We start from the raw sequence: 18,178 nt of genomic DNA on the forward strand, positions 1-18,178 counted from the left end.
TGTTCTATTTGACTGTATTCAAACACAAACAACAGTGAAAATGTTTGTTGAAAGTTGAGTTGGACAGTAAATACGGAAAACTATATCTGCAAACCTTCTTCAAATTACAAAAATTGGAAGTCTGGCATGCAAAATTGTCTTTTTTGGGCAGTCATTCTTTGAACATGCATCTGCTTGTAGACAGGCAGAGAAGGTGCATACTTAAAGGGATAGGTTACTCCAAAATAAAAATTATGTCATTTTTTCACCCTCATCTCATTCAAACCTGTATGACTCTTCATTCTGCGGAACGCATAAGAAGATATTTTGAGAATGTCTCAGTGGTTTTGTGTTCATACAATTGAAGTCAATGGGGGCCAGTGTTGTTTAGTTTCCAACATTCTTCAAATCATTGTCTTTTGTGTTCTGCAGAAGAAAGTCAGTCATATAGGTTTTGAATGACATGAGGGTGAGTAAATAAATTCTCTTTAAGGAATGGAATCTGGTTTTACTACACTCATGTGTGACACATTCATGGTGTCTATGATTTATATATATATACTGTATATTATCACAAGTAACATTTGAATTCAAACTTTTTGTGATTTTGTTTTCGGGAACTATATCTCTTTGAAACTACAACATGGCACATTTACAGACACAAACTTCTTTATAAAAAGTCTAACAGGGGATATAATGCGCTCTTTCAAAAATACAGTCTAAAATACAGTAAATCCAAGTAGTAAAACACAAAAAGATCCTAACATGTAAGTAGAAGGCAAAACAATAAAAACAATATTCATTTACAAGTTGGCATGGTCAAGTTCAATTAAGGGAAGTGCTGATATAACACTGCAGTCTAATACTTGAGGCACCTTCCGTAATAGCCAAATATAGTTCTGTCGATCCATTGCCTGAACCTGGAGACGGCAGTATAGACGCCAGGATACTGAGGGTCACCACAGCCGCTGCCCCATGACACGACACCATAGAGCCGACCCTCACACAACAGAGGTCCACCAGAGTCCCCCTGCAGGGAACATGAGAGAGATCATTTACTGGTTCAAACGGATGTTTAATAATAAAGTTTTCAGCCACTTATTTTCCAAAAAGCTTACCAGATTTTCTCAGTTTTATAGTAATCGTATAATGAAAACCATCAGCGAGGCAGATGTGATAATGAAATAACATGAAGGTTCTTCAGATGTTAAAGGTTCTTCATGTAACCATTTAGACAAAAAGGTTCTTGTATGGCATCGTAAAGCACCTTTACTTTTAAGAGTGTATGCTTATGGTTACACTTTCATTCTAAATAATATTTTTTTCTGCATGCAGACACTGAATTTGCTTACTAACCGAGCAGATATGTTTACATTTTGAACAATTACTCTCATCACTAAACAATAAACAATAAACAATAAACAATAAAACATCACTAACTGTTGCACATAGGTAGAGCATAAGTGCAAGTAATAATAGTCTGGTTCACCTTGCAGGCATCTTTTCCTCCTGAGCTGTATCCAGCACAGATCATGTTCTCAGTGATGTTTCCGTTGAAAGAATCTGTGCTGTTACACACTGAATTGGACACTATGGGCAGCATGACCGTACGCAGAGTTAACGGGATTCCTCCTGTCGTGCTTGTGAAGCCCCAACCTGACACCCTGCACACCCGTCCCACTGCCACCATAGCGTCCAGACGAGGTAATGGAGCCAGAGACACATAACTGTTTATATAGACTGGAGACTGAAGCTAGAGAGATAGATAATGAGAGAGAAACATCGGACAGACATATTTATCATGCCAAATATAAACAAAACAACAAAAAAACTCAGACCATACACATAATGCATTTTGTTTTTACAAATGTTACAATTTTCCAATCAGTTTTTACAAATGTTACAACTGACCAATCAGAATCAGTATTCGGGAAGGTCATATACAAATTTCATTACTGAACGATAATACAATGTTAAGTTTAACAGTCAGTCCATTAGATTATATAAAAACATAAAAAAGATCATTGATAAATATAAGTCTTATTCAATAAAACAGACAAGTACAACACTTTATATTTTAAAGTTAAAACATTAAAGAGGAATTTTTTTTTTCTAATCATGTCAATAAAAAAACAATTGTGAGCATAAATGTTTCCTTTAATTTTAAAATTAACAGACAAACTTGTGAATACAATTTCAAAATTTCCCATCATGCTTTGTAGTGTCTACGCTGCTTTTTACTGAGCCACTTAAACTGCTTCATCTAAAAAGACTTGACGTAAGAATAATTGTGTTAATTTTCTATGCATGACAGGAATCAATGAGACACGGCTGTGATGACACTTCAGTTAGTCGCTCAGTGTAACACGGTAGCATTGTTTACGTCTCACCTTAATGAGCATGATGTCTGCATTGTTGGTGTCTCTGTTGTACTGTGGATGAGGTATTAAGAAATGAGGTCTGCGAAACTGTTCCGTACCCTCGTATGAACCCACGGAGTGATCTCCAGCCACGATCCTCATGTTTGCCGCTCTGCAAGACACAAACCAAGATTTGAATTTTTTATAGATTCATAAAATTCAAAAAGAAGTGGACACTGTGGCCAGATATCATATTTATAGTGTGCATACACGTCAAGATTGTATGTATGATCTTCACATATCTATGTCAAGTATATTTTGTTTATAAAATGTAGTCTTCAGTGTAGGCACCTCTTGCCTAAAATTTTCAGAAATGTTCTCTTGACATTTTCTCAAGCAGCTTCTTGAAGTTTCACCCCAAGATACTTTTTAAACAATTTTAAAGGAGTTCCCATCTATTCTGTGCTCTTACTGGATGCTCTTTTTATTATTTAGTCCATTTCAATTTTTATTAAACAAAATGATATTAGTTTCAAAGGAAAACGATTATATTTTCACAGTTTTATGAACAATTGTATTGATGTATATGAATCTAATAACAGACATTTAAGCATGCAACTTCAGATAAAAACCTTTCAAGGATAATAAGAAACATTTAACGGGTAGTGTATATACTGTATATAAAATGTGCAAAGACTATGGCTGTCTGCAATCTTGTTTAAATTCTAACGTCACAGTTTCTTCAATAGATTTTGTATTATTTATAATTTATAGTAAATCTAGCATGTGAACTATATGTCTTGGATGAAATATTTCACCCACAAATAGAGATCCTGTCATCATTTACTCACTCTCATAATATATGCATCTCTTTTTCTGTGGAACAGAACACAAAAGAAGATATTTTGAGAAATGTCTAAGTGGTTTTGTGTCCTTTGAATGGAAGTTAATGGGGCCAGTGTTTTTAGCTAACAAAAGTTCTTCAAAATATGTTTTGTGATGAAGAATGTGATAAAGGCTTGGAATGACATGAGGGTGAGTGAACAATGAATTTTTTTTTGTAATATTCTATAAAATACTGTACTGTAGGTAAGAACACCATTTATACAGACTTGTTACAGTAACTAACCTCACTAGTTACTGAAGTGTTACTGAAACAATACTAAAACGTTACAAGACTTTCCAGGCTTAAGAACTTGCTCCATTGAAATCTAGCTTGAAATTCAAGGCTTTTCAGAGTGTCTTACCCTATATTGCAGTGTGCTGCGGTCAGCACCCAGTACTTGTTTATTAATGTTCCTCCACAGAAGTGCTGGCCCGTAGCACTCTGAATGGACACAACATACTTGATGGAGTAAGGAGCAGGGGCATATCCACCCACTATACGGACCTGCATGTCATTCTGACCTGTGAAAGGGTTCAATCATAAGAATCATCCCATTGTACAAACCGATATCATATACATTACATAAAAAACGTGTTTAAAAAACGTGCTACAGTGAGATTACACGTGCATGTGGAGGTTGCTTTGGATTCACACTTTTGTGTTTGTGAATGTAGCGTAACATGAAGTCTTTCATGGTCGCTTAATTTATTACACAGTAAGTCAATACAGAAAAATGTGTGTAGTCAGTAAACTATTTGAGTCGGTTTCGATATTATTGCATGTAAATGTATGTAATTTCCTGAGATGTGTGTCACGATCTGTGGGGACAGTTCATTTGGGCCTGTCACAGAAGTTCACGAGTGAGTTCAAGGCATCCCTCGGGCATATTGATCCCTGTGTAACAACTGGGAAGTTGTACGTGCTGCGGTTAAAGTAATCCTATACAATCTTAGCAGCCATTTACCAGCCCGGTGAAAGGTACATGCATTGGATTGAAACTATTATGTAACATTGATCTGAAACCTAATGAGGATTTGAAGCAGCGTGACCTTTATGAGATTGCATATGAAACTCAACGTGAGGAAATCCAAAACACTACAACAAAGAGTCGAATCCCCGCACATGTATGTCAATTGTTTTGTGTTGTAAAGTGATGATAAACAGTAAAGAATGCCGAACTTCAGTGTTTGGGGCTTTAACACGTGAGCTCACGTGTAAGAGTGCTGAAATGTGTTTTTGTCATAATTTTATTCACTTTTGCTCTGAAAGAAAACACAGACTGTCAGGATAAAGGACCCCTCTGTTCATATAAACTAAACTGTACATTGTCCTCATATATTCTGTTCATGTATTTCAATTGTAACCAAGCCAGATTGAAAAGAAAAATATCCCCATATCTCAGGAGATTTAATGGAGTTCTTGTTTGTATTGTCTTAACTAAACTCATCAAACAAAAATGAGACAATTGTTGACATGCAGTAAGCGTATAACAGTAAAAAATAAATTTAGATGGCAAAGCTCGATAATAATAATTGATTATTTTGTTTTATACAGATTTCATAAAAGTGTTTTCAATTCTGAGCACAGTTTAAAACATTGCTGAGATCTTTGCAACTCCAGAAGAGACACGTTTGGACATTTTTTTTCGCAGAAGCCAGCAACAGAATCTCATTGATGTTAAAACACATTACATATAAATTTTAATAATAAAATAAATATCATTTCACTTTTTTTAAACATTTAGATACAAATATAAATCTGTGCATACTTATTAAGTTAGGCATTTTATGTAAATCATGATTAGTATTTATTTTCACAAATAATTCAAGCAATTTATGAAGAAAATGTGAAATCTTTACTTACAGCTAACCATGAGGAGCTCCATGAGAACACAGAGCACAAGAACAAGGAGGTGCATACTGACAGAAGAAGAGCTGCAGACAGAGACACATCCAGACTTTCCAGACAAGAGTGAGAGAAACTTTGCTTCAGGTATTTTGAATCCTCACCTGGGGATGGATCGCCTCTGCATTATCAGGTTTCCTAGTTCCTATTTCCGTCTCCATGGCCACCATGCAGTCTGAGAAGAGGAACAATATATAATTGAAGCACCCAATCTGTGACCTTTTGTTTTGGACCTGATTTAGGATCAGTACAATTGTCTACGTCATATGCAGTTCGTGTCACGTCGCAGATTATATTCTGCTATATTTGGGTAAAAATATCTACATTTAAATTGGACCTAAAATCAGTTAATTCCGTCTCACGGCATTGAATTATAACACCAATATAGACACTTTTGGTAGCCAAACAGGTCTTTGCACACTCTTATTTCTAAATGTGTTTGCATTAGACATATTGCATTCAAACTAAAAAATCAGCTTTCATTATTATTTATTTATTTTTGTAATAGGCTTCCAACTGATCCCACGGTCATAATGAATGAATGAATTGTATTATTTTTGCTAAGATACGCACACAAGTATCTTGGTTACAAAAAATGCTGAAGCACCAAAGAGATGCTCAGAAAATAAAGATAAATCTTTAACACAACACTTTCAATAAGCATATTTACACAACAGATTAAAATCTGGATATTTTAAAGCACAGATGAGTCTTCTGTATGCAGTAAAAACAAAAGTTGTGTTAAATAAATGTATTTACAAAATATATGGTGTACAGTATATTGCACATGATTTTAATACACATTGGGAAGCTTAACTTAAAACTGGCCTGAGGAAAGGAACTATTCTTGTAATTCTGGTGCTTGGTGTGCTGTAGCACCAACCAGATGGCAACAAAGAGGATAAAGAGAAAATCTACATTTGTCTTTTTTTGGACTTATAAATTAAGTTCACCTTCAGTTTGAACAGGGCACAATAGAAATACGTAACCAGACCTGTTCCAGCCCTAAATATGTGGACCACAAAACCAGTCATAAGAAACACGGGTATATTTGTAAAAATAGCCAACAATGTGTCAAAATGATCGATTTCCTTTTAAGACAAAAATCATTAGGATATTAAGTAAAGATCATGTTCCATGAACATAATTAGTAAATTTCCTACCGTAAATATATAAAATCTTTATTTTTGTGAGCGGATGCAGCACTCGCTGCTGTTTGCTCTTTGGGAATTACCCACTCAAGTTTGGTATCTATGTACATAAACATTTAGTCATTTAGCAGACGCTTTTATCCAAAGTTACTTACAGAGAGTTCAGGGACCAATAAGTGATATGTCATCAATGAGCAATAACACAATAAATGCTAATACAAAGCTAGTAGTTTCAACAAAACCTAGACCGATAACCTGTTGAGAGAAAAAGAGTTTTTTTCTTCTTCTGCCAAGTATTCACAGAAGAGATGGGTTTTAAGTAGTTTTTTTGAATGTTGTGAGAGATGTGGTTGACCCGACTGTGTATGTAAAGCTTAGAATTTCAGCTTTCGGGTTAATCTACTCTCCAGATAGTTAAAACAAACTTGTTTCTTCTTAGCAACGGCCTGCTCTGATGAACAATTTTAAAGGCCATTTGTCACCATTTTTTTACCCCCTCAGATTCAAGATTTTCAGACATTTGTATCTCGAACAAATATTGACTGGTTTTGTGCTCCAGGGTCACGTGTAACATCCTTATATCAGGAATACTGTTTATTCCTATAAACTAACAGTGATTAAGACTAAGATGTTTTAATGGACATTTCAAGTGTCACAACTGTTTTTAAACACGGTTGTCAGTAAAGCCACAGTCACATCATTGCTGAATTACTAAATGCCATTAATAAAGCCATTAATTATTAATTGATTGAGCCAGAATCAAGGATCAGGACTGACCGTTTTACAAAATAACACAATTTATGTGTTGATGTTGGAGAAAGTTATGAAAAACTTTGAAACAGTCTTTGTGTTTTTTATTTAAAACCTTATAAACTTTGCTCTTTAAATTAAATGCCAGTTGGTTTGAAATTCTGATATCTAATGCAATGACCTTCATACATTTTTAATTGTGGCTTTAGTGTCCTTGTGGCCACATCTGCCTCAACCAATGAAAACTTGTACAAAGACTTACACTCTATTCCTCTCTTTATTTTGGGAGTGTGGTGATATTATGAGATTCTCTGAGTTCTGGAGCAGACATCATTAAAAATGAAGCAGCGGTGAAACGCTTCTGTGATCTCTCTTGGAAGGAGGTAAGCTAATGATCTTCTCTGACACAGCATACAGTAATCTGTAGGCGTCTCATTATGGTCTCTCTGTCTGTTCCTCATGGCTGTTTCCTAGGCTGCTGACCACTGCCATTTTTGGCATTATCTGCCATTTTTCTTCCACAACAGAGCGATTATTCTCTGTCTTACCATCTTTATCCGTTAGATGTCCCAGGGTTGTGTGTTGGATTGTGTGCTCAGATCCCAGGAGAACCCGTAATGGTTTAATAGAGGGCTGAGATAGTTTTCAGAGGACTATTAATCATAACATTTACGACCATTAATAAATCTGGCTTCTGAAATACGTTTCATTATTGTCGTAATGGTGATTTGGGTGATAGCGATGTCACAACACTGGTGGGATCGATGGTTAAAAATAAAACATTATTCTAAACTCTAAGGTTGTAACTTTTACTAAACATGTTATATGTTTTGTTTATATATTCTGTATTTTATGTAGACGATTTCGTCGGATACATGCACTTGGCCCAAAGTTAACTTCCGGTCTGTGCTTGTTTAAAATATAACAATTTATTTTATATTTAATTAATATTTATATATTTTTATTGTATCTAATTTCATTAAAGTAAATTAAATCTGCTCAACAGTTATTGACTCTTTGCGGAGTCTACATTTGTAACCCTGGATCACAAAACCAGTCTTAAGTAGCACGGGAACATTTTTAGCAAAAAACAAAAATACATTGTATGGGTCAAAATTATCGATTTTTATTTTATGTAAAAAATCATTAGGATATTAAGTAAAGATCATGTTACATGAAGATATTTTGTAAATTTCCTACCCTAAATACATAAAAACTTTATTTTTTTGAATTTTAAACGGTTGTATCTCAGCCAGACATTGTTATATTCAAACAACTCATACTTCAATAGAAATCGTACGTATTCTGCTTTCAGATTATGTGAACATCTCAATTTAGAAAATTTGATCGATAAGGCCGGTTTTGTTGTCCATGGTCACTTTCGTTCATGGTTTTGCTGCTGAAACCATCTATAGTTTATAATCTTTTTTTAATAATGTGTATAGCCTGAATCCGGATTATCAAATATTTAAGCAGTTGATCTGTTCAATGTCATTTCAGTTTTCCATAACATAACCCATGATGGAATTTGATCAATTATTTATTTTATTTATAATAATACACAATCATTTTTACATTTTTATTTTACTCCAAACACTTTTGGGCAAGGCCCATCTCTAAAGGAAATCTTCAACAATGATTGAAATATTGTATAGATCTCCAACTTTCTTGTTTACAAATGAGAATATCGGTCAGTTCAATTCACATTTAGATTGAATTACAAACTTTAGTGTTGCACATATTGCATATTGCATTAGTAGATGCAGTTCAAACAAATAAAATATATAATTCAATGATGAACCATTTTGAGGTAGAAATTGTAATCTACCATGTTCTGAAACATTAGAAGATGAATGTCCTAGACGACGGGACTTCATTTACCCAGAGAGTGTAGACTATTGTTTTGATGCCTTTAATGTCAGACTTTCCCCAGGAGAGATTTCTAAAGCAGTTGTTCAGGCGACAGATATTGTCCTGCAGAGACGTGATAAACAACTACTGTACAGTAAGTGTGGGTGTGAGCTTTTAGACTGTACTTAGTTACTGTATACTCTGAAGAGATATGCATTTGTTGTGCAAAGAAAAGCAACTTTACATAAGCACATTGTGAAAAAAACAGTAATAATAATAATATAGATTGGGCTAAATTATATTAGTTAGTTTGTTTAACATAGTTTTGTATAACATATATAAATTAAAGGCAAACTACAACAAATACAGGTTTTATTAACTATAACTTGTTAACTATACAAAAAATGCATAGAAAAGCAAAAAGCTTGCATGAAAAAAGCAAACATTAACTATAATTTTATCGGTTCATAATACTTGTCGATCTTTTTTTGTGAATATTTTATTGTGGATATAATTCTCAAAGCTGAGCTTCAGTTTATAATGAACAGCATTTTTAAGCCAATTTAATATATTGCTGCTGTCCTTCTGAAACCTCTCCATATTTCATGATTTCTTTCTTTCCATCCATCCATCCATCCATCCATTTTCTTCCGCTTATCCGGGGCCGGGTCGCGGGGGCAACAGTCTAAGCAGGGATGCCCAGACTTCCCTCTCCCTAGACACTTCCTCCAGCTCTTCCCGGGGGACACCGAGGCGTTCCCAGGCCAGCCGGGAGACATAGTCCCTCCAGCGTGTCCTAGGTCTTCCCCGGGGTCTCGGTGTCCCGGTGGGACATGCCTGGAACACCTTCCCCGGGAAGGCGTCCAGGGGGCATCCAGAAAAGATGCCCGAGCCACCTCAGCTGGCCCCTCTCGATGTGGAGGAGCAGCGGATCTACTCTGAGCTCCTCCCGAGTGACCGAGCTTCTCACCCTATCTCTGAGGGATCGCCCAGCCACCCTGAGGGGAAAGCTCATTTCACTCGTGAACAATACCCCCAGATACTTGAACTCCTCCACTTGAGGCAGGAACTCTCCACCTACCTGAAGTGAGCAAGCCACCCTTTTCCGACTGAGAACCATGGCCTCAGATTTGGAGGTGCTGATTCTCATCCTAGCCGCTTCACATTCGGCTGCAAACCATCCCAGTGCATGCTGGAGGTCCTGGTCTGATGGGGCCAGCACGATGACATCATCCGCAAAGAGCAGAGATGAAATCGTGTGGTCCCCAAACCCAATGCCCTCCGGCCCCTGGCTGCGCCTAGAAATTCTGTCCATAAAAATTATGAACAGAACCGGTGACAAAGGGCAGCCCTGCCGGAGTCCAACATGCACCGGAAACAAGTCTGACTTACTGCCGGCAATGCGAACCAAGCTCCTGCTCCGGTCGTATAGGGACCGGATAGCCCTTAGCAAAGGGTCCCGAATCCCATACTCCCGGAGCACCCTCCACAAGATGCCGCGAGGGACACAGTCGAATGCCTTCTCCAAATCCACAAAACACATGTGGATTGGTTGGGCAAACTCCCATGAACCCTCCACCACCCTGGAGAGGGTATAGAGCTGGTCCAGTGTTCCACGACTGGGACGGAAACCACACTGTTCCTCCTGAATCCGAGGTTCTACCATCGGCAGGATTCTCCTCTCCAGTACCCTGGCATAGACTTTCCCGGGGAGGCTGAGAAGTGTGATCCCGATAGTTGGAGCACACCCTCCGGTCCCCCTTCTTAAAAAGAGGGACCACCACCCCGATCTGCCAGTCCAAGGGCAATGTCCCCGACCGCCACGCGATGCTGCAGAGGCATCTGGACATCCAGAGACTTGAGGTACTCAGGGAGGATCTCATCCACCCCTGGTGCCCTGACACCGAGGAGTTCCTTGACTACCTCGGTGACTTCCGCCCGGGTGATGGGCGAGTCCGCCTCCGAGCCCTCGGCCTCTGCTTCCTCAATGGAAGACGTGACGGCGGGATTGAGGAGATCCTCGAAATATTCCTTCCACCGCCCGATGATATCCCCGGTCGAGGTCAACAGCTGCCCCCCTCCACTGTAAACAGCGTTGGTAGGGCACTGCTTCCCCCTCCTGAGGCGCCGGACGGTTTGCCAGAATCTCTTCGAGGCCGACCGATAGTCTTTCTCCATGGCCTCACCGAACTCCTCCCAGGCCCGAGTTTTTGCCTCCACAACCACCCGGGCTGCAGTCCGCTTGGCCAGTCGGTACCTGTCAGCTGCCTCGGGAGTCCCACAAGCCAGCCAGGCCCGATAGGACTCCTTCTTCAGCTTGACGGCATCCCTTACTTCCGGTGTCCACCACCGGGTTCGTGGATTTCCGCCTCGACAGGCACCGGAGACCTTACGGCTACAGCTCCGAGTAGCTGCGTTGACAATGGAGGTGGAGAACATGGTCCACTCGGACTCAATATCTCCAGACTCCCTCTGGATCTGGTCGAAGCTCTGCCGGAGTTGGAAGTTGAAGATCTCTCTGACCGGCGATTCGGCCAAACGTTCCCAACAGACCCTCACAGTACGTTTGGGTCTGCCGAGTCTGCCCAGCTTCCACCCCCGCCATCGGATCCAACTCACCACCAGGTGGTGATCGGTTGACAGCTTCGCCCCTCTCTTCACCTGAGTGTCCAAGACATACGGATCTAGGTCAGATGAAACAACCACAAAGTCGATCATCGACCTCCGGCCAAGGGTGTCCTGGTGCCATGCGATGGACACCCTTATGCTTGAACATGGTGTTCGTTGTGGCCAAACTGTAACTAGCACAGAAGTCCAATAACAGAACACCACTCGGGTTCAGATCAGGGGGGGCCGTTCCTCCCAATCACGCCCCTCCAGGTGTCACTGTTGTTGCACACATGGGCGTTGAAGTCCCCCAGCAGAACGACGGAGTCCCCAGTCAGGGCGCTTTCCAGCACCCCTCCCAGAGTCTCCAAGAAGGCCGGGTACTCTACACCGCCATTTGGCCCATAGGCGCAAACGACAGTGAGAGACCTATCCCCGACCCGAAGGCGCAGGGAAGCGACCCTCTCGTTCACCGGGGTAAACTCCAACACATACCGGCTGAGCTGGGGGGCTATAAGCAAACCCACACCAGCCTGCCGCCTCTCACCCTGGGCAACTCCAGAGTGGTGAAGAGTCGATCCTCCCTCGAGGAGTGTGGTTCCAGAGCCCTATCTCTAGTCGGAATCTCTGAACCTCACGCACAATCTCCGGCTCCTTCCCCGTCAGAGAGGTGACGTTCCATGTCCCTAGAGCTAGATTCCGCATCCAGGGATCGGGTTGTCGAGGCCCCCGCCTTCGACTACCACCCGATCCACTTTGCACCGGCCCCTTACGGTCCCTCCTGTAGGTGGTGGGTCCACGGGAGGGTGGCCCCACATCGCTCCTTCGGGATGAGCCCGGCCGGACCCCATGGGGGAAGGCCCGACCACCAGCCGCTCGCATACGAGCCCCAAACCCGGGCCTGGCTCCAGGGTGGGGCCCCGGCTGCGCCATGCCGGGCGACGTCACGGTCCTCGAATTTGTTGTCATCATAAGTGTTTTTGAACCGCTCTTGGTCTGACCCGTCGCCTAGGACCTGTTTGATTTCTTTCCATAAATCATTATTCTTAGTCACCTATTATGTCGTTTTGTGAATATCTAACCTATAAATAATAAAAAAATAATCCCTTGTCATATTTGACAGCACAGTATTTAAACATTTGAAAAGTAAATTGTTTTTTCTGTTTCCTGACAAACTGTGAATTTGGGCACAAAGGATTTAGAAGGACAACAGCGATATTTTAAAGTGGCCCTGCAACAATGTGTTATGCATTCTGACTTCTTTACAATGTTCAACGTGCTGTCTTCTTATGCTAAACATGTTCAACTTGTCAAAAAACAATGTTGGGCGTATTACGTAGTATTTCTGTGCTCAATACACTCCCCCAGCTATTGTACAGGTTTTGAAAAGTTTTTTTCAAACATATAAAACTGTTTTGTAACAACTTTTCTTAGTTCCTTTTTGGACAATTCTCCCGAAAAAGGAGACGAGCATGCGCAGACGTCACTTTCAATTGTGTGTAGGAGAGAGAGAGCATATGTTCGCAAAGTTCAGGTGTTTGTTTGTTCACTGCATTTGGGTGATGAATGTTATATAAACTGTTGATATGACGCTGGATTTGGAGATCGTTTGAAACTGATATATGGAGCCGTCCCAGCGCTTAAAGATGCCGGACATGAACCGCATGCGGTGAGTGAAACTGTTGTCCGTGTTTTGTTGACAATGTGTGCGCACATGCTTTGGTTGAGCATACCCCTCCCACCCGCATGCGCCGTATGTTTTCGGAAACAATCGTAAAGCTGTATCTATCTTTTATAAATTATATGATGGTAGATATCAATGGTTAAAGTGAAGAGAGCTGGGATAGAGGTAAAGGAGATTTCTCATCTTTCATTTATTTACGTTTTTTTTTTTACTTTGTTACGTTCTCTCCGAAACCCCTAGACATACGAAGTATGCAATACTACTCTATAGGTACTCAAGATTAATATGAGATTGGCAGAAACCCTGTGTGTTCACCCGCTTTAATAAATGGCAAGACATCACTTGCTCTAATCAATATCAATATTGCTTTCAGCCATTACTGTGTTTATCTGTACATTTTCAGTCCTTTACATGACATATTTTCAAAGCCTTATGAAAACCTTAAATGCAAGAAGTACATTTGCTTTTATTCATTCAGAACATGTTTTTATACAAAATTACAAATGAGAGAACTTGTTGAATATGACATTATAGATTTTCATATAATAGTCAACATTAAAATAAAAGAACACAATATGTACACGATGGGTAAACTTTTTTATAAAACATTAAATAAATCCTGTGTGAATTCATCCTTTACCTAAACTTGTCTTCAACATGGCTGTAATAAGTACTAAAAGGTCGGAAATGGACATTAAACAAAAAGGTTTGCTTGTAGGTAATTTGAGCAATATCATGATGAGATTTTTAAAAGTAATTCTTTTTATAATTAACAATACACCAACGCTGCATACAGTCAAGTGTTCTAGTAGCGCTCAAATTTAATTTCCAATCAAAATGGGAAAATAACATAAGATCTCCACAAAAAAAGTGTTTACTACCCTAGTGAAATATAGGCGCTACCGTAAAACATGAACAAAAACACTGAGAGAATAAAACGTCCTTTATGCACATCACCACAGTAAAGTGACTTAATATGTTTAAAAGATGTTTTGTCCGTGTAACCAAACACTTTTAAAGTGAAAGCACTGGTGCTAAACGCAGTCCTTAAACTGCCCGAACAGGGTGTTGTTCCAAGAAACCTAACAATTGGAGATAATAAAGAGCATCAACATCAGATATTTGTCACACTTGAGGGACCGTGGCTTTGTCGAGTACTGGGTCAGTTTCAGTCAGACTGTGGGATAGCCCCTACCATTTGTTGTTCAAAAGGGCCACAAAAGCAATGGACGTGGATATGGTTTCATTATAAAAGGATTATGGGAAGTACCAAGATCAGCAGTTGGAGGTATTTCAAGGCTTCGGATGTGAAGAATTATCACTGGTAAGTCGTAAATATATATATTTTCTTACATAAAATGCATTTTTTATAGATTTGTGAATTTGTCTTTGAAAATGACGTAAGAAAGATACACGCAATGCGTATTATGTGGCAAATTGTCATGAAAAAAATGCCATGTACAGTAATTCAGATGTTTTCTCTTCTCTCTTGAATGCCGTCTGATATCAGGTTGCTATTATACAGAGCTGTCAGAGCCATCAAACATTAAGACTCACACTTTCATTATGATCACTGAAAGACTGCCTCTCATTTTCACTTATAATGACGCATTTCAGTGTTATGCTTTTGTGCTCAGCGTTCAAATAATCTCGGCTGCAGGCACCTGAAGAATGGCCCGGTTATTACAGGAAATGTTGTTCCTTGTCCTGGCTGTCACCATCAAAGGTAAACGTTTTGTTCTATTAAAAAAATTATACAAAATGAAATAAGAAGAATTCTTGAGAGCACAAATTTTCAATGCTCTCCATTTAACTTATAAAGAGTTATGGAGTTTGTAACATACAATAAGTTATCTAAAAGGCATGTTTAGAACTGCAGATGTTCTTGAATTATTTAAAACTATAAGAACAAAATCCCAACAATAAAACAATGGAACGGGACACGTGTTTTGATCCCAAAGGGATGGTTCACCCAAAAATGAGAATTCTTTCAAAATTCACTCACCCACATGTCATCCCAAACCTGCATGACGTTCTCCTGCAAAACACAAAATAAGTATTTAGAAGAATGTTGGAAACCAAACAACACAACACTCAGTGACTTTCATTTTAGGAACACAAAACCACAAAGACATTTCTCAAAATATCTTCTCATACAGAAGTCATAGACAGGTTTTGAATAGCCTGAGGGGGAATAAATGATGACAGAATTAAAATGTTTGGCTGAACTATCCCTTTAATGGTACTCATTTATACATCATCAAACCATACAATGTTTAAGTGCGTATATATATATTTCTAATTTTGAATTAAACTCTTGAATTCTGGAAAACAATTAGACACGTTCTCACAAAGGATCATCGGAGGTCAAGAGGTCGTACCTTACTCCATCAAGTACCAGGCATCTCTTCAGTTTGACCGAAAACATTACTGTGGCGCTACTCTCATTCAGCCACAATGGGTGATATCTGCTGCACACTGCTGGCGACCGTAAATACTGCAGTCGGATCAACCCCACTCATAAAGATATTTTAAATATTATTTGATATAATTTAATAAAATGTGTGCATTTCTTTATGAATAATTTTTTTTTGTATGTTGTCAAATAAACAGAGCCAGTGTGATTCAGGTCGTGTTGAGCGAGCACAGTCTTGCTATGGAAGAGGGATTTGAGCAAGTATTAAACGTGTCCAGAATCTACAGTCATTTTGCCTACAACCCAAGAACCTTTGCTAATGATATATTGCTCATTAAGGTAATCAACACAATATTTTTTTTACTTTTTAATATTGAATAATTTAATTTAATGGCAGCTCATGTGTATGTGCACAAAACTCTTGAATGAAATGTTCAGAGACCTATCTGTTATTTTTGCACTTTCGTGTGGCACAGAAATGACTATTTTAACCAGACGTTATCGTGTTTCTCCCCAGCTCAGTGTTCCAGCACAGATTAACGCTAACGTTCAGCCCGTTCCACTACCAACAGTAGACACACCTGAGCTGACCGGAGGAACCAGCTGTACTGTGAGCGGATGGGGAGTGACACGAATCTATAGCTTCTATCTGTCGCCTGTCCTGCGGGCTGTGGACGTGGAGATCATCCCCAACTGCCAGTACTACTATTATTATAGAGTCAATGATAACATGATCTGCGCTGGCTCTCGCTTCGGCGGAAAAGACTCCTGTCAGGTAACCAGGGGCATGAGTGTGAATGAGGTGCAGCGAATATAACAAACCTTTCCCGCGAGGAAGCAGCAAAACGCCCGAAACGCTCCATTCGCACCGCATCATTCGCGACGCAGTATGTATATACACGCAAACTCGCGGCAGGTGATACGAATGACTCCAATCGGGCGGCCCGATTTCCGCGAACGCGCGTCAATCTTGTCCTCCGCGAAGGTTGGAAAAGCTGTCGATTTTTCGCGTTTGGTGTGAACCTAGCATGTAGAGGCGCGGCATGCGCGCTAAAATATGGAGAGATTCGCTAGCGATACGCATATTTTTCTAGGCACGCCAGCGCCACATCGAGATGGAAATAGTTCGGGTCATTTGAAGAGAGAAAGCGGTGCGGCTTTTAGACGTGAAATGAGAATCGGGCCTTAAGCAATGTTATAGGTTATATAGGATACTAGTCTACAGTTTTGGATTTTTTTATGAAGAGTACACACTTTATGTCAGTGTAGTTTAAACATCTGCCCAAAACACCTGTTATCTGTAAATCTGTCGTTTTCTTCTGATAACACATCCTGCAAAAGCCTGTCCTCAGAATGTAGGAATTCCCAGGAGAGCTATCCATCATTTTGCAATACATGTAAATGAGACAAGAGTAAACAGTAAAACGACAAAAGCATGAAAGGGGAACAATAACGAACATATACTGTATATAAATATACTGTGAGATTTGAATGTTTGTAATTTTTCATTTCCAGAATAACAAATGAGATCAGATTTTCTTTCTTGCATTAAGGAACACACAATTCCCAATTTCCAGAAATGTTACACACATCTGCTTCAGAAAACACAGATTAATTTCACCATGCTTTTTATTCTGTGTCACACCTTCACAGGGCGATTCAGGTGGCCCACTCATTTGTGATGGAAATTTAGAAGGCATTGTGTCTTGGGGAATTAGCTGTGCCCATCCGTTCTACCCCGGTGTCTATACGAAAGTGAGAAACTACAACCGCTGGATCGACTGGATCATCAGCGCTGACAACTAAAATACACATTCGCCAGAATGTAAAAAATGTTGCCATTAAATCTGAATGAAGGTTGTCTGTCAAAATGTCTGATCTTGTCTGAAATATTATCTCTCTAATTGATAAGCATATAAGTAAATTAGCATTCGTGAAAGAGTAAATAAACTTGTTTTTTTTACTTGTTTGGCCCCAATTTTATGAAATCCCTGCTACCTACTCTCTCCTCTTGACTTAAAGCGCCAATAAAATATACCTTTACATTAAAGTTTTCAAGGGCAAAAAAATATACTTGAGCAAAACTATAAAAAGCCACACTGGGTTCTAACATAAATGCCTAAATTAAGATAGAAATTATAGAAAATAAATATTTTCTTTATTATATGTTCGTTTATCGTAGGAAATGCTGTTTCATCATAACAGAAAATTAAGACAACAGGAAAAGCTAAATGTTAGACAAAATGTTGTCTAACATTATAAATGTATAAACTAATAAATGTGAATATTGACCAAAGCTGTGTGGGTTCTTGTGTTGTATCTCAACTTTAAAGAAAACAAAACATGATTACCATCATGTTGATTTTACTGTATATGATGTGTTTCTTGAAATGTCTTTTACGAAGTCATGTTTTCATGCATGTCATGTGATAAGTCTATGACCTCTGGACTGAACAAACTCGAGATTCTTCAACTACTATCTTTAAAAACCATTGCACCTCTTCATTTACATCTGCTGTTGTACTCATTAGAAAGAAATAACATATTTATATATTAATGTTGACAATCCTGTTTGTACCTCCTTGCTCC

At 39.2% G+C, this 18,178-nt stretch overlaps 2 protein-coding genes across 4 annotated transcripts; one reads left to right on the forward strand and one right to left on the reverse strand.

Annotated features, from left to right (window-relative positions):
* Positions 1-219: 219 nt before the first annotated feature.
* On the reverse strand, positions 220-16,821 carry zmp:0000001088 (trypsin). Of its 2 annotated transcripts, none has more exons than XM_056732534.1 (7): positions 16,412-16,821; positions 15,179-15,211; positions 5,235-5,305; positions 3,587-3,746; positions 2,370-2,511; positions 1,469-1,732; positions 220-1,009 (listed from the first exon to the last, which is right to left on the reverse strand). In XM_056732534.1, the coding sequence occupies exons 4-7, from the start codon at positions 3,733-3,735 to the stop codon at positions 839-841; spliced, it is 726 nt and encodes a 241-aa protein (XP_056588512.1). In that variant the 5' UTR covers positions 3,736-3,746; positions 5,235-5,305; positions 15,179-15,211; positions 16,412-16,821; the 3' UTR covers positions 220-838. The 2 variants fall into 2 exon arrangements, with proteins under 2 accessions (XP_056588512.1, XP_056588511.1); XM_056732533.1 differs by having other exon boundaries at positions 5,089-5,305.
* Positions 13,812-17,806, forward strand: LOC130408984 (trypsin). 2 transcript variants are annotated; one of them, XM_056732536.1, is made up of 6 exons: positions 14,466-14,497; positions 14,811-14,899; positions 15,513-15,663; positions 15,787-15,928; positions 16,107-16,364; positions 17,243-17,806. In XM_056732536.1, exons 2-6 carry the CDS (start codon positions 14,845-14,847, stop codon positions 17,393-17,395), a joined length of 759 nt encoding a protein of 252 aa, XP_056588514.1. In that variant the 5' UTR covers positions 14,466-14,497; positions 14,811-14,844; the 3' UTR covers positions 17,396-17,806. The 2 variants fall into 2 exon arrangements, with proteins under 2 accessions (XP_056588513.1, XP_056588514.1); XM_056732535.1 differs by having other exon boundaries at positions 13,812-14,899.
* Positions 17,807-18,178: the final 372 nt, after the last annotated feature.

The sequence above is a fragment of the Triplophysa dalaica genome, chromosome 20 (genome assembly GCF_015846415.1).
Source record: "Triplophysa dalaica isolate WHDGS20190420 chromosome 20, ASM1584641v1, whole genome shotgun sequence".
In the NCBI taxonomy this organism is placed as follows: Eukaryota; Metazoa; Chordata; class Actinopteri; order Cypriniformes; family Nemacheilidae; genus Triplophysa; species Triplophysa dalaica.